Here is a 17,441-nt window from a genome sequence, read left to right on the forward strand (position 1 = left end):
CCTGAGCCATGATTTGGGCCTTTAGGAGAAGTAAATTCCATTTCCTTAGGAGAAGTAAATTCCTCTCTCTCTCTCTCTCTCACACACACACATATAAAATTATTTTGCTCCTCTAAAAAAACCCAGACTGAAAGCAATTACTGAAATAGTCACTGTTCCTAAAACTCACATCTAAACATGTACAATAGAAATGACCTTTTGCAACATTTCCATGAAATTGCATGGACAAACGTGTGGCTTAATCAGACAGGCTACGGAAATATAAAGTTAAAATTGAAAACCTGCTTAACTGTTGAATTTCAAAGCCAGGTCCATGATGTCTGTTCAAGGACAGGGGTCTCAAACAAATGAGGGTGGCATGGAGTGGGCTGGTTGAAGATGACCAAAACAGATGAAATCAAGGGAAGGACACAGTCTGATTTGCCTGGGTGAAAGTGTAAGAATCACCTGTGAAATATTCTGGAGTGGTCTGTGTGGGTATTTGATGTTACTGAATTTCACTGGGATGAAGCCAACAGATGTTTACTGGTGTGAAGTATATATTGTTATGTGCAACTGAGTTGGAATTGATGCCTAGCTGACTCTCTAGTGGTTTTTCAGAGGCTATAAATAATGCAGGAGGAGAGTGTCCATTTTTCTCTTGTGGAGCAGCTGTTGGATTAGAACTGCCTGACTTTAGTTGGGCAGTGCAACTCTTTACCTTTAAGCAACCAGAGCTTCCTAAAGATTAGACAGTGAAGGAGAACTAAGTAGGTGAGGGTAAACAAGTCAACTAAGCTACAAATACTATGATGATATGACAGAGAGAGAATGGGGGCTCAGCATAAACCCCTAGGCAGCATATCGTGATGGGGGGGGGAGCGTGAGTTTCTCAACTGATGTCCCTTAGATATTTCAAACAATGCTTCCAGGGACATTCTACACTTCTTTCTCCTCCCTGTCATTTCCTTTTTTGCCAATGCTGGGCCCCAGTTTAATATCAAATAATATAGATTTGGAACCAGCTCTTTAAGCCAATTCTTCTTGTTTTTAATTATGGCTGGCAAATTTGCAAAAGATAGGTGAACTGGAGTGATAGAATGGGGGAAAGTATGGGTTTCACTCTTCTGGTTGCAATCAGAAAAGGAGTGTGCCAGGGATGTGTCCTGTCTCCATATTTTTTCAATCTGTATTCAGAACAGATTATTCAAGAGGTTGGACTTTATGAGCAGGAATGTGCCATCAGTATTGGAGAAAGTCTTATCAACAACCTGTGATATGCAGATGACACAACCTTACTTGCTGAAACTGGAGGGCCTGAAATATTTGCTGCAGAGGGTCAAGGACTGCAGTTTGCAATATATACTGAAGCCCAACATCAAGAAAATAAAGATTCTCACCACCGGGCCAATTGGCAGCCTCATGCTAGATGGAGAAGAGATTGAGGTTGTTAAAAATTTGCGCTTTCTCAGTTCTACAATCAACACTCTTGGCACCAGCAGTTTAAAAATAAAAAAAATGAATTGCATTAGGAAAATCTGTTGTTTAGTACCTCTCCAGAGTGCTGAAAAGCGAGGATGTCAGTCTGGAGACTTACATGAGCTTGATCCAGGCCATAGTCTTTGCAATTATCTAGATTTCATCAGATATCTAGACAATGACCAAGGATGACAGAAGAATTGATGCCTTCGAATTGTGGTGCTGGAGAAGGTACTGAACACACCATGGACTGACAAAAAAACTACCAAGTCTGTTCTGGAGAGGGTACAACCAAGCTACTCTTGTGGAGGCAAGAATTTTGAGACTCTGTCTCACATACTTTAGGCATGTAGCCAGGAGGGGACCAGTCTTTGGAGGAAGATATCATGCTTGAAAGAGTGAAGGGACAGTGCAGGAGAGGAAGACCTGGATGAGATGGATTGACACAATAACTGAACTAATGAGGGTAGGTGTGTCAGAGACAGATTGGCTCAGGATAGTGTAGGGTTAAGAGCTATTGTGTATAAGGTTGCAATGAGTTAATTCGATGGCACATAACAACTCCTGCAAATTCAGTCTTCTTTATTCTTTTTTTTAAGTTAAATTTTTATTTTATACTGGTTTGCTTACAAAGGGAATTCAGTCTTCTTAAAAATAAGAGCCATGTGCACATAGCACAGTCAGCAAATCTCTTGACTGGCAATCAGAAACAGCAAAGCCCTACTCAAAGATGGCGGCTGACCAGGCCTTTTTGAATATGTGCCATTTTCCACTGATGTGTCCATAATCCACTCTCCTGCACCAGGCTCCTGAAAGGGTTCACTACACCTCCTTTAAGCCTCTCATTCCAGGGCTCCCACTTTATCATGAATTGAATTATGTTCCTGCCTCCCACATATGGGTCAGCTTGGGCCAAGATTCTCAGTGGTTTGGCAATGATGAAACCATCTCCATAATGTCATCAGCCAATCATTTATAATAGAATTAGGGTGGATTCCAATTTATACCCTCAGAAATCCAGTGAAGGTTCAGCTATGAGTTAATTGCAACTTAACAGCTATGAGTTTTAGTTTTTTAGTTTTGAGCTTTTTCAAGACTCTTACTTACTTACTTACTTTTCCTATGAGCTCCAGAGACAGGAACATCAGTTGCTTCATTCACACCTTCCCCACAGTCTAGGCAGGACATACAGATTAGGGAAATGTTTGCTGCACTGGGCTAGCCTGTAGCCTCACCTTTGCCAATCCATTCTCTCAGGAATGTGTAATGTCCTTCCTACAGATTAAATCTGCCTGGACTCTTTGATGACTTTCACCAATGTTCACTTTGGAATTCAAACTCACGGTGGCGGAAGGACCCTAATTTTTCCATCTCTAGTGCTAGACCCAGAAAGCATCAAAAGCAGATGGAGAGAATACACAGAAGCACTGTATCAGAAATAACTGAGTGATAGTAAAAAATTTCAGAAAGTACCATACGATCAGGTTGTTGTTGTGTACTGTCACGTGAGAACCGAGGCATAGTTGACCCTCCAGTGGATTTTCAGAGGCAGTTAATCACACAGGAGATTGCCCATCCTTCTCCCATGGAACAGCTGGTGGCCTCAAACTGTGGGATTGCAGTGCTGCTTCTTGCCACTAGGCCACCAGAGCTCATATGAACAGGAGCCAATGGTAATAAAGGAGGAAGTAGAAGCTGCATTGAGGGCATTGGCAAGAAATGGCTTGCTGCAGAAGAATTTCAACAAACAATATATGTTCAAAAAGCAATGTTGATGAAGGAGGAAGCTCAGGCTGCTCTGAAGGACTTGACAAAAAATAAAGCCCCAAGAATTGATGGAATACCAAACAACACATTTCAACAAACAGATACTGCCCTGGACATGCTTACCAGTTGTGCCAAGAAATCTAGAGGAAAACTTACCTGGCCAAATGACTGGGGAAAAAAAACCATATTTATTCCCATTACAAAAAAAGGTGACCTGACTACATGTGGAAATTATCATACAGTATTACTCATATCACATGTAAGCAAAGTCCTACTGAACATAATTCAGAAACGACTGGAACAGTACATTTACAGAGAAGTACCAGAAATAGATGCTGGATTTAAAAGAGGCACTAGAGTCATTATTGCCAATGTCAGATGGATCTTGGCAGAAAACAAAGAGTACCAGAGGGATATTTATCTGTGTTTCGTCGACTATGCAAAGGCATTTGACTGTGTAGAACACAACAAATTGTGATGAACTTTGAGGAGAATGAGAATCCCAGAACACTTGATTGTGCTTATGTGAAACCTATACTTAAACCAGGGGGTAGTTATCAGAACAAAGCAGGAAAACACTGCATGGTTCATAATCAGAAAAGTGCATCAGATATGCATCCTGCCTCCATGCTTTTTTCAATTTATTTGCAGAACAGATCATTAGGAAGGCTGGGCTTTATGAGGAGGAATGTGGTATCAAGATTGGAGGAAGATTCAACAACAACTTACGTTATGCAGATGACACAACCTTGCCTGCTGAAACTGAGGAGGACCTGAAGCACTTGCTACAGAAAGTCATGGACTGTAGTCTTCAATATGGATTGAAGCTCAATATCAAGCAGACAAAGATTTTCACCACTGGGCAAATTGGCAGTACCATGATGGATGGAGAAGAGACTGAGGTTGTTAACAATTTCCGCTTTCTGGGCTCCACAATTAACGCTCATAGCACCAGCAGTCAGGAAACCAAAAGATGAATTGCATTAGATATATCTGCTGTCAGGGACGTCTTCAGAGTACTGAAAAGCAATGATGTCACTCTAGAGACTATGGTGCACCTGATCCACTCCATGGTTTTTGCAATGACTAGCAAGGTAATAGAAAGCTGGATAATGACTAAGCATGTTAGAAGAAGAATTGATGATTTTGAGCTGTGGTGCTGAAGATGTCTTGAACATACCGTGGATTTCAACATAAGTCTGTCTTGGAGAGGGTGAAACCAAGTTTCTCCTTGGAGGCTAGGATTTTGAAGCTCCATCTCACATACTTTGGGCATGTGGCCAGGAAGGACTGATCCTTGGAGAAAGACATCATGTTAGGAAGAGTGGAGGGAAGGCACAGGAGAGAAAGACCCAAGATCAGATGGATTGATACAGTAACTAGGGCAATGGGGGTAGGTGTGTTGGAGTCAGGAAGATTGTCTCAGGACAGGGTAGGCTTCAGAGCTATTGTTCATAGGGTCACTATGAGTTACAGGTGACCTACTGGCACATAACAACAACAACAAGGCCCCAGAAATCGATGGGATACTATTTGACTTGTTTCAATTAATAGATGCAGCCTTGGATGTGCTCACTAGTCTATGCCAGGAAATTTGGAGGATAGCTGTCTGGCCATCAGATTGGAAGAGATCCATATTAGTTCCCATTCCCAAGAAAGAGGATACAATTGAATGTGGAAACTATTAAACAATATTAACTAATATTACATGCAAGCAAAATACTGCTGAAGATCATTCAAAAATGGCTAGAACAGTATATAGAGAGGGAACTGCCAGAAGTTCAAGCAGGATTTAGAAGAGGCCATGGCACCAAGGGTATCATTGCTAATGCCAGATGGATCCTGGCTGGAGGTAAGGAATATCAGAAGAATGTCTATTTGTGCTTTACTGACTATGAAAAGGCATTTGACTCTGTGGATCATAACAAGTTGTATCTGACATTAAGAAGAATGGGAGTCTGAGAGCACTTAATTGTACTCATGCAGAACCTATACCTGGACCAGGAGGCTATTGGGTGAACAGAGTAGGGAAGCACTGTATGGAATTGGAAAGGGAGTGTATCAGGGTTGTATTCTCTCTCCATACCTAATCAATCTGTATGCTGAGCAAGTTATTTGATAAGTTGATCTCTATGAAGATGAGTGTGGCGTCAGGATTGGAGGGAGACTCATCAATAACCTGTGTTATATAGATGACACAACCTTTCTTGGTGAAAGTGAGGAAGACTTGAAACACTTGTTGCAGAAGATCAAGGAATGCAGTCTTTAGCATGAATTGCCTATCAATGTGAAGAAAATAAAGATTCTTGGACCACTGGACCGATAGTCAATGTCATGAAGATGGAGAAGAGATTGAAACTGTCAACAGTTGCATTGTGCTTGGATCCACAATTAACACCCTCAGCACCAGCCATCAGGAAATAAGGAGACACATTGCACTGGGAAAGTCTGCAGTTAGGGACCTCTCCAAATTACTGAGTACTGATGTCAGTTTCAAGACTATGATGCATTTTACTCAGGCCACAGCCTTTCTGATGACTTGCTATGCATCTGAGAGCTGGACAGTGAATAAGGATGACCGAAGAAGAATTGACACCTTTGAGCTGTGGTGTTAGAGAAGAACACTAAACGTTCCATGGATGGCCAAGAGAATGAACAGATAGACTTGGAGAAGGTGAAGCCGGAGTGCTCTCTGGAGGCAAGAATGATGAGCCTTTGCCTTACATTAATTTGGGCATGCTGCTAGGAAGGGCTATTCCTTGGACATGATGAAGGACATGATGCTGGGAAAGGTGGAGGATCGGTGAAAGAGGAGAAGATCCTCAACCAGGTGGATACAGTGACTGCTGCAATGGGCTCTGTGAATCAGGAAGTGTGAGGATGGCACAGAGGAGAGAACAGTATTCAGATCTTTTGTTCATAGGGTCACTATGAGTCATACTCAGTTTGATGCCACCTAAAAACAGCAGTGCCTAACCCCAAGTAGATGTTTTAGAAATACATTTAGGGTGAATATTGTTGGTTCACTCTTTACTAGTTCTCCCCTCTACTTCTTAGCCTTTGAGCTGCAAACACGTTATGACTCCGAGGGAAAGGTGGACAGCCACATGCACATGCCCAGTCTTCACTAACTTTGAGACAAAAGGCCTCAAAAGGGCCCTGGTCTTCTCATGGTTCACACGGTTGCCCAACATTTCTAAAGTAGAATCTGCTGGCCAGCTCACAACCGGAGATGCCAAAAGCTGAGGGAACATCATTCACCACACTCTCCTTCATCGGACCTGGTGTGAACAGTCCTCCAGCCCCAGATCAAACCCCTCAGTCTCCACTGCCTGGTGAGTCTGGGAACTTCTCATTGCCCAGTCTGGCAACACCTCAGAACACCAGCATCTGAGCCTCCACTACTCTAGGGCGTTACACTATGGTGCGAAGGCAAAGCTCGCCTGTTTCCCCAGCTTCCTTTTCTTCCTCTCCCACCCAGCTGCCTTCTACAACACCTTCAGGCAAGGGACCCCACCTGGCTGCTGTTAAATCTTCTCTGGTGTGAATCCTGACTAAAGCACAGAGATGCGACTTCTCATTTATGTCTAGGACCTCTTAACTGCTGAGAGAACTCCCCATCTGAGAGGTGACAAAGTTATAATTTTTGAAGGAAGATCTGTTAAAATAATCTTCTTCTGTGAGAGAACCTTCCCCTGCCCCTCACATGGCTGAATGGATGCCAGAAGAACTGGTGGGGAAACTAGCAACTCTGCAGAGCTTCAGTGTGAACCCAATTTACAAGCCAAATGACTTAGGAGGAGAAATAAGTGACATTGGTCACGGCTTGTGCTGACCTCAGTGACCACCTTCCATTCTCCTCTAATCCTGATCCATCCCAGGCACTTCTCACGGAGGGGAAACAGGTGGAAATCAATGCATTCATCTCTTTAGTGATCTTTCTTGTGTTCCTACCTTGACCTTTACACTCCCATGAGTTTTGCTCCTGATGTGCTATCTGTGGCCCTGGGCCTGCCCTCTATGAGTATCCCCGGAGTCAGTTTCATTCCCAGATAATGGTGACAGATGCCACACAGTGATGGTTCTCTTCCCCTCACTCCCTGCCATGGCTGAAGGAAGCAGAAGAATGCCTTTCATCTCATCCCAGTAATTAGTTTCCAAGATAGGAAAACATACACAGATCGCTGTTAGCCCTTTATTCAACATAGTGGTCTAAGGATAAACTCTGAATTAGAAATTAAAAACATTTCTGGCATCATTAAGTGAACATTTGTGTTTCACTTTGATGAGAACCAAACTCATTGCCAGACTGCTCATAAATTTCTTCTATCAGGTTTCTGGGACGACTTCCCATCTTTCTCCCTTGGTGGACTCAAGTTACTCAGAACACAAGGCCTTTGGTTAGCAGCTGCACACTATGGACTATGCCACCAAAGCTTCTTCTTTAACTAGAAGTAGGCCGTTATCTGCATGGTTTAAAGTCAGGAAAAGTGCGTGTCAGGGTTGTATCCTTTCTCCTCACTTATTCAGTTTGTATGCTGAGCAAATCATTCAAGAAACTAGACTGTTTGAAGAGGAATGCAGCATCAGGGCTGGAGGAAGACTCACCAACAACCTTTGTTATGCAGATGACACAACCTTGCCTGCTGAAAGGAAGGAGGACTTAGAGTGCTTGCTGTGGAATATCAAAGACTTCAATATGAATTATATCTCAACATCAAGACAATTTCTCCTCACTGGGCCAATATACAATATCATGATAGATGGAGGGAAGACTGAAGTTGTTAATAATTTCATCTTATCTGGATCCACAGTCAACATCCTGCTACCAGCAGTCAAGAAATCAAAAAACATATTGCGTTGAGAAAATCTACTGTCAAAGACCTCTCCAAGGTGCTAAGGAGCAGTAAAGCCAGTTTAAACACTAAGGTGAGCCTGATTCAAGCCATGATCTTTTAAATTATTTGCTATGCATCTGAAAGTTGGACAACGACTAAGGATGACAGAAGAAGAACTGATGTGTTTGAATTGTAGTGCTGAAGAAGAGTACTGAATATACCAGGTACTTCAAAGGAACAAACCTGTGCATCTTGGAGGAAGTGCAACCAATGTTCTCTTTAAAAGCGAGGATGGTAAAATGTGATCTCCCATATATTGAGTATGTTATCAGGGAGGGTCAGTCCTTGGAAAAAGATCTTGTGCTCAGAAAGGTAGAGGATTAGGGAAAGAAAGGAAGACCTTCAATGAGATGGACTGACACAGTGAGTGCAGCAATGGATTAAAATATATCAGGGCTGCTGAGGGTGATGCAGGAGAGGTGAGAGTTCAAATCTATTACTCACAAGGTCACTACGGATAGGAGTGGACTCAATGGCACCTAACAGGAATAACAACAACAACGAGCCATTACTGCGTTCTTGCTTTTAGGACAATTTTGGACTCCATCTGTGCATTTTTTTGGCCGCTGTTCAGGAAAGGCACATTAAGTGCCTCTTTAACAACTTCTCCATGAATGTTGGTTTAAGCGAACACTGAGGATGCCCAGGTGGTCACCACAGCCGGCAGCCTCATCTCCAGCATTCGCTCTGAAGCCTTCTCACTGAGCTGGCTGACCTCTGGGATGATGGCCAAGTCCATCAGAGACTTCCTGTAGGAGAATTTGTCCTCTGGCCTACTGCCCAGTCTTTTAAAGGAACCAGAGCTAACTTCTCTGGTGTCAGGCATTTGTTGTTCAAAATTGCCTTCCTAGTCATCAGCTTTGCCTTTCACCACATGACTGGGCAGGAATCTGAATTTGGCTGTGTATAAACTAATAATTTTGGGTTAGTTAACTTTAAACTGGCAAATTTAAACTTAGCAGGTTTAACCACAAGGAAGGGAAATCTCATTATACCAGCAAAAAGGTAGCAGCGTGTGAGTCCTTCAGAGTCAGAGATTCCTGAGCCAGTCAGACTGAGATACACAGGAGCAGCCTTAACAGAGAACCAGAGGCCAAGGTGAGACAGAGCTGACCCAGGACTGTTGCCCTATGGAGCCACAGCAAGATGCCTTACTGGAGAGCTGAGGGGAGATGCCATAATTGGTGGGAGTAAGGGAACTCTAACATTGACCTAAGCTATGCCACTGAAGTTTGAAGGGGTAGCAAACATGCCTCAGAAGCTGTCCTGACTGAGGAATTGTCCTGACTGAGGAATTGTATTATTTCCAACCTGTTAACTTTTCTAGTAAACCCCATAACCATGAGTATGGTTCTGTGAGATTTGTGTGGCCAGTGAAATGGATTTTGGACCCACTAGAGCTGTATGCTTGTGTTTTAAGAAGCAGGTGCAGAAGTATGGAGGCCATGACCTTGGATGAATTGGTTTTGTGTGGCAGGTGTTGCTGATGGTCCCTTTTGTAAAATTAACAGAGGTCAGATGCAACCATTCCCACGCTACCTACACTCACTGGACACTCTCTGAGGGTTAAGCAAATGCCATATCTCCAACTCTAACTGTAGGAAGATTCGATGACAGGTCACCAGAGCAAAATTCTAATCAGAGTCTATCCCCACACCACTCTGCTCCTTGTACCCAAAATACTTTCAGCTTTCTTGTGACTTTCAAGGTACTGCTTCAGGACATGGTTGGAGTTCAGAGCAGAGGAGGATAAACATGACGACATTATATGTATGTGAACACGAGTTTACTGGGGACTGAAAATGAAGATGGGCTGGGGAAGAAGCCGGTGAGGAGACTGAACAACCTTCAACTTTCTTCACCCTTCCCCACCTCTGAGACTGACAAAAGGTAAGTGTGCAGAGCCAATGATCTCTCTCGATCAGCACTCTTTCCTGGCTTAACCTGACGGGAACAGTGGTCAGCTTTTGATGTGCCCAGCCCGGGCCTCCACCTTGGGCACCACATGGCCCAGTGGTGATGTCTGTGAGCCCGTATTGAAAATCAACTATCTGACTTCCAGGAGCATCACAACTACCTGCTTCACACAGAGACAAGGGGGGTTGGGTTTGTTTTTAAACAGAAACACATTTCAGTGGGTTCTGAACAAAAAATACAGCCAATGAAGTTCAGGCACTGCTTTGGGGACACTCGAACTGCCAGACAGTTAAAACCCAACTCTAAACTCACAAGTTTGTTCTGACTCAAAGTAACCTGCTGAGCTTCCAAGGCTGTAAATCCTAACCAGAGGAGACTATCCTTATTTCTGTCTGAGCCACTGGCATATTCTAACCACAGGAGATGAAGGGCCTGTGGAAGCAGCACCACATGCTAGAGACTACGCCATCCGAGCTCTTTGCTGGATAGCACTGGACCAATGCTATCAGTACAGACAGGAGGATAGAGTTCTGAACTGGAAAGTTAACGGGGTCTTTGCAATATTAGCATCTGCATGGGGGACACTAACCTGCAGGGAACCAGGCACTGGGCTCTGGGACTAACAGTCCTATCCCAGATAGTAGCCATGCCCCTCATGTCTGCTAAGGTGACCAGCTCCTGGTATTATGCTTTCCAGGATGCTGTCACTTTCTGGTCATTCTCATAAGATGACACATTATTATGCTTCACAGAGAGGAACACCAAGGGCAGTGACTCTGATAAAAGTCAGGGGATCAGTTCAAAACCCAGGGAGGGGAGAGAGGGTCCTGATCTCGCCACCCTCAAGCCACCATTCACTGTCTTGCCAGGTCGTCACCCTCAGGTGACAGCTGCCGGCCAGGGAGCACCTACCGGAATCTCTGCTTCACAGACTGCTTCTCTGCCGACTTGCAGACGTGGCCCGCATAGTACAGTGGGAAGAAGAGAAAGTTCCAGTTGGTGGCAAACCAGGTGAGGGTGAAGGGCGCGTCAAAGGTCTTGAAGGTGAGCTTGGCCAGCTGTGTGGAGCCGGCCCAGGAGGCGCACACGCACAGCACCACCGCCACGCCCCAGAAGGCCTTCTGGAGCTGCTCGCGGGAGCAGCGCCAACACAGCTGGCCAGTCCGCCCGCCCTCGGGCCCGGCTCCAGCCTGGGCCTCCCCCGTGGTCGTGGCCGCTGGGGCCAGGACGTCCCGCGGCCGCTCCTCCCCTGCAGAGAAGAGAGGATGTGGTTACAGGGCGCTCCACACCAGCACATCCCCACTCAGTGGCAAGAGGCCAACTGACCATGGTCCACTAGGAACTCCAGGCATTTCCCGGGGCAGTGAAATGTACACAGCACTAGAACACAACCTCAATGTGGTCCTGACCCCACAGCATCAGTACTATGCGCGACATGCTAGAAATGCAGATTCTCAGGCCGGGCCTAGGCCATTCACTCAGCAAATCTCCATTACTGTGTGAGGTGCACATCATAGTGAGAGGCCCTTCCTGAGAACAGGGAGTGGCTGGAATGCACTCTGGATCCCTTATTTCAGTTCAGTACATTGACTGTTTGCCGGGTGCCGGGGAGGACTAGGGAGCAGGTCGCAGGTCATGCATGACCTCTAAGAGCTCGTTGCCACTGACATGTAAAGGCTTGGATTTCAAGATGTTCCATGGGAGAAAGAGGAACAATCTCCTCCTGTGGGATTTACAGCCTCTGAAAACCCACTCAGATGGTCAGCTACGGATGGGTTCTGATTTGACGGCACATTTGGGGCATGTTGTTTGAAAAGGCTGTTTTAGAAATGGACATCATACTTGGACAGGGTCAGAGAGAGAGGAAGAGCCGGAAAAAGATGGGTTGATACAGTGACTGTACAAGTGGGCTCAAATGTGTTGGGGCTGATGAGGATGGCACAGGATAGGACAGGGTCTGATGTTCATAGGGTCACTATGAGTTGTCCTTGACTCAGCAGCATCTAACAACAACTCCTTAAAAAGGAAAAAATACACACACACACACACACACACACACACACACACACACACACCCTAGTTGATTCCCTCCAGCCCCATTTCAGAGTCTGCTAAAAAGCCCCCATGGTCTGGCATGGGTCAGCTACTCCTGGACGCCCTGCTCATCCAGGACGGCCTGAGCTGGATCCTGCAGCAGTTCTGAGCCCCCAGGCCCAGGGAAGGCGCACCAGGCGCCACTTTCACTGTTTGCTTTTCATTCATGACTGTGTGTCTGCCAGTGAGCTAGAAATTTAAACAGAGCCTTCCGCCAGACTAGGGTGTAACTAAACATGACACACATTTCCAGAAGGCAAGGCCGTCTTCCTTGTTATCTGTCCCACCTGGCTGAGTGGGAAACGCAAGTGATAAGAGACAGTCTCCATTTCAGGATATAGGTAGGGCATGAGTACAGTACTGGGGTCCAACGGGCTTTATGTATGTTATTGAAGCAATAAGATCTTATGTAGGTAACTTTAAAATGTTAATATCCAATCACTGCAAGTGGGCTTTTTATAGCACATTTTCCAAAATATCCTCTAAGGTAAATCTTGATTCAACACAGCCCATTATAAAAGTGTTATCTAATCCTGTTATTAAACACCAGCCTTGGCCATATCTATGTTAGCTAAAGATAAACACAGTATTATGTAGCCATTCACAGACAGAATGTACTTAATTGGGCCAAATCCTATTTGCAGGGCTTTGTAGATCTAAATCCCATTTGACACCACCTGTATTGTGTGTCTGATCCACACCAGCATATTTTCATCAGTTCATGTACATGCAAACAGATAGTGAAAAAGGAAGACCGAGAACTGATGCATTTGAACAACAATGTGACAAAGAATATGGAACGTATACCAAGGAGTGCCAAAAGAATGAACAGCATTATTCGGACAGTCCTAATGCCCACCAATGAAGAAGTGGGGGTAGAAATTGTGGTACATTCACACAATGAATACCAGCAGTACGAAGGAACAACAACTTTGTAAGATACTGTATGACTTGGGAGAGAGTCTAGAGAGCATTAAGCTGAACAAAAAATCTCAACCACACAGGACAAATACTGCTTAATTCACTATTGTGAAAATAAGAGGATAACTGAGAAGAGGTGCATATGTGGTTAAAAGAGGAGGGAAAGGAAAAGGGGGCAGCAAAAGGGAAAGGGGGAAATCACTGGGAGAGCAGAGGTCAGTGGGTAAACGGGGAGCGAAAAGATGGGGACATTTCACTGGGAACGTGAAAAGGTGGGTGATAATAAGAATAGAGCAAAAAAAAAAAAAGAATAGAGCAAAGGTAACTAAGGATCTAAAACAGAATGTATAGGAATGATTATATAAACACAAAGTACACGTATAAAACACGACGCATACACATAAGTAAATTCAAACCAAGAAGATATTTTTAAATAAATCAACAATGAACAAATCCCTTTTAGAAGAAATACAGCCAAGAATGTTGCTTAACAGGGAAGAGGCCACAACTCCAATGTGCTTAGTTTGGACACGTCATCAGAAAAGGCCAGTTGCTAGCAAAGCATAAAGTAGAGGGTCAATGAACATGAAGCGAGCTCTCAGTGAGACGGACTGAGTCACAGCCACACACGTGGACTCAGGGCACCCGTGGTCAGGAGAACGCCATCGGACGGGCAATGTTTCTTATAGAGGGTCATCGTCGAGTGGAGTTAACTCAAGAGCAATTAACAAGTCATATTACGGTTTTGACAAAGAATGTCCACTGTAGTTTTGACTGCCAAGGAATAAAAAAACCTCTCTGGAAATGAATGCAGCCAGCATGCACCTTAGTAGAAGCAAAGGTGACAAGACCTCATCTCATGGACTTTGGGCATGTTAGCAGGAGGGGTCAGTCCCCAGAGAAGGACATCATGCTTGGAAAAGTAGAGTGTCAGCAAAAGGGAGAAGATCCTTGGAGAGAGATGGCCACAGTGTTACGATCATGGGTCTAGCACAGCCATGGCTGTGAAGAAGGAGAAGATGAGGCAATGTGTCATCCTGTTGTTCACACATAGGATTGTTCTGCGTTTAAACTGACTTAATGGCATCTAATAACATATTGTGATTCATTACTATTTCTTGATATTCAAGTTGCTCACTTCTCTTACTTTTCATGGGTGAATATCCTCATTGGAGAAGCCCAGGAACTCAGATAAGCTGGGCATTTGCAGCCTGGGTCACAGAGCAGGGTGAGGGGGGGGGGGGGGGTGGGGCGTCAAAAGCAAGCAGGTTTCCCTTCGCCTGAATTCCTACAACCAAGGCAAATTCCATTTCTGACAGAAGCAAACACATCTCTGTGAGCATGCTGATCACCTGCCACTTTGGATTAACCTCTGGATCCTGTCATTACTGGGATGACTTCCAAGGAGTGTTGGCGAAAAGGGATGCTTCAATTCTCTGCATCACTGCTGAAAACTCAACCCCCAAAAATTAATAATAGAGATGAAACAAATCCATATAAAATGAAGTGCAGTTTCACGTCCTAATGTCCACTTGAGGGTGGACTCTTGAGTAAATGGGGTAAGTTCAGCCCCAAAATGTACTTCTTCATTAAGCATTTTCAATTTGGCAAATAGGACTTAAAACTTTGAGAATGACACAATGATTGATGCTGTACAGCTGTTAAAATTCAGGAGGAAAAAAAAATCACCTTAAATAACATGTCATTTTGCATTACTAAAATGCCACACAGGCTCGGACTCAAAGATTATTCTCTCACTTTGTGATCACTCTATACAGTTAACCAAAGAGAATATTATATTATATGCCACCAAGCTGAAATCAAATGATAGCTGACCCTCCAGCAGGTTTTCAGAGACTGCAAATCACACAGGAAACTGGCATCTTTCTCCCGCGAAGCACCTGGTGGATTTGAACTGCTTATGTTCGGGCTGGCAGTGCAACTCCTTGCCCATGAAGAGTGCCAAAGGAAATAGTAACAGCACACAAAAAAGATATTTAAAACTAAAGCCAACAACTTATTTTTTTTTAAATCATGAGATACAACTTAGAACAATGTTTCTCACAAAGGAATAGAGTTATCAGGTATTAAAAAGAAAAAGGATCAAGATTTTGCAGTCAGTTAGGTTTGGAAAATACCATGGAGACCCAGCTAGGTTCTTTTGTTGCAAGAATTCTCAGGTCAGAGTGAAGTTTTTAGAGGCAGTTACAGAACTCGGTACTAGTGGCCTAGGGTCCCTTGGAACATACTTTGGGAACCAGTGGGCTCAAAGCCAAGCCAGGCTGAGTGGGTAAGCCTGTCACATCAGTGCTGTGCCTCCTGTGACACACTCACGGTCAATGTCACTCCCCACTTCACACTTCCTACCTCGTGTGAACTATGAAATATGCCATACAAAGAAAGTCTTTTATATGTACAAAGTTGCTGTTGTTACATGTCATCAAGTCACCTGCGACTCATAGTGACCCTATGTATAACAGCTTTGAAGCCTGTCCTGTCCTGAGCCAGTCTCACTGACTCTGAAACACCTACCTCCACTATACTAGTTACTGTCAATCCATCTCATGTGGGGTTTTCCTCTCCTGTACTGTCCCTCCACGCTTCCAGGCATGATCCCCTTCTCTAAGGACCAATCTCTCCTGGCCATGTGCTCAAAGAATGAGACAGAGCTTCAAACTCCTAGCCTCCAAGGAAAAACTTTGTTTCACCCTCTCCAAGACAGACCTCTTTGTTCTCTTGGCAGTCCATGGTACGTTCAAGACTCTTCTCTAACACCACAATTCAAACCCATCTATTTTTCCTTTGTTGTCATTAGTCATTGTCCAGCTCTCTGATGCATGCCAAACTATTGTGAAGATCAGTGCACCTTAGTCTCTAGACTGACATCATTGTTTCTCAGTAACCTTGAGAGGTCCTTGATTGCAGATTTTTCCAGTGCTATTCATCTTTTGATTTCCTGACTGCTGGCGCCAAGAGTGTTTATTATGGAGCTGAGCAAGCTGAAATTGTTAAGAACCTCAATCTCTTCTCCATCCATCATGGTGCTGCCAATTGGCCCAGTGGTGAGAATCTTTGTCTTCTTGATGGTAAACTTCAATCTTCTGCAGCAAATGCCTTGGGTCCTTCCTAGTTTCAGCAAGCAAGGTTGTGTCATCTGTATATTGCAGGTTATGGAGGAGTCTTCCTCCAATCCTGCCACATTCCTCTTAATAAAGCCCAGTCTCTCAAATGATCTGTTCCACATACAGACTGAAAAGGTATGGAGACAGGGCACATATCTGATGCACTCCTATCCTGATTTGGAACCATGCAGTTTTCCTTGCTCGGTTCTGATGACTGCTTCTTGGTCTGGGCATAGGTTTCACATAAGCACAATCAGGTGCTCTGGGATTCTCATTCTCCTCAAAGTTAACCACAATTTGTTGTAATCCACACAGTTAAATGCCTTTGCATAGTCAATGAAACACAGACAGACATTCTTATGGTACTCTCTGCTTTCTTCCATGGATAATCCTATCATCCAGAGACATCACTACTGGCATTTGTCTATATTTTATCCATCTTACTTGTCTTTATGCCACTAGCCCCCCCCAACATACTAAACACACTAACACACGTGTATATCCATACCACACTTACACACTACACACACAACATTCATTACCCCCACCTCACTTAAATCCTCTTCCCACAGGCACATACTTAAGGCATGCTGTCTGGAGGGACCAGTCCTCAGAAAACAGCATCATGCTGGGGAAGGTGAGGGTCAGGAAAGAGAATGACCTTCAAGAAGACGGACTGACACAGTGACCGTGACAATGGGCTCGAGCACGTCAGAGGTGCTGAGGATGGTGCAGGACAGGGCAGGGCTCAAATGCATGTTTCACAGGGCCACTAGGAGTCCTCGTAGGCTCGATGGCACACCACAGCAGGAGCACGTGCACACAGCAGTCATATACACACACTCGCCACAAACACAATGTACCCATACACACAAGCATGCCCACCGCACCCACTCCATATCGGTCCTCAGAGCACACACTCCCCACCACCACACACAGACACACTCACATATCCTTCACCCAGCGTTTTTTGTTTGGTTGGTTTTTATTTAAACTTTACTAGCTAAGGGCAACCTCAACCTCCTTTGGCAAAGGAGGTTGAGTTTTCAAGCATGGAAATACAAAGGAAGAGGAGCAGTTGTAAGCAGACACTGGTGATTGGGACATGGAATGTGAGAATCATGAATGTAGGAAAATTGGATATTGTTAAGGAAGAAATGGAACGCATAAATATTGACATATTAGGCATTGGTGAGATAAGATGGACTGGCATGGGGCATTTTGAGTCGGATGACCATATGATATATTACTCTGGAGATGAAAA

At 44.4% G+C, this 17,441-nt stretch overlaps 1 protein-coding gene across 1 annotated transcript in view; it reads right to left on the minus strand.

Annotated features, from left to right (window-relative positions):
- SLC35F3 (solute carrier family 35, member F3) overlaps positions 1–17,441 on the minus strand; it is a 546,824-nt gene that overhangs the window by 123,580 nt on the left and 405,803 nt on the right. Inside the window, exon 3 of the mRNA XM_006895383.1 lies at positions 10,953–11,289. Within this exon, the coding sequence (XP_006895445.1) occupies positions 10,953–11,289 (337 nt within the window). The remainder of the gene's footprint in view (positions 1–10,952; positions 11,290–17,441) is intronic.

Source organism: Elephantulus edwardii, unplaced genomic scaffold (genome assembly GCF_000299155.1).
Source record: "Elephantulus edwardii isolate Elephantulus edwardi_28Jun2011 unplaced genomic scaffold, EleEdw1.0 scaffold00166, whole genome shotgun sequence".
Taxonomy (NCBI): domain Eukaryota; kingdom Metazoa; phylum Chordata; class Mammalia; order Macroscelidea; family Macroscelididae; genus Elephantulus; species Elephantulus edwardii.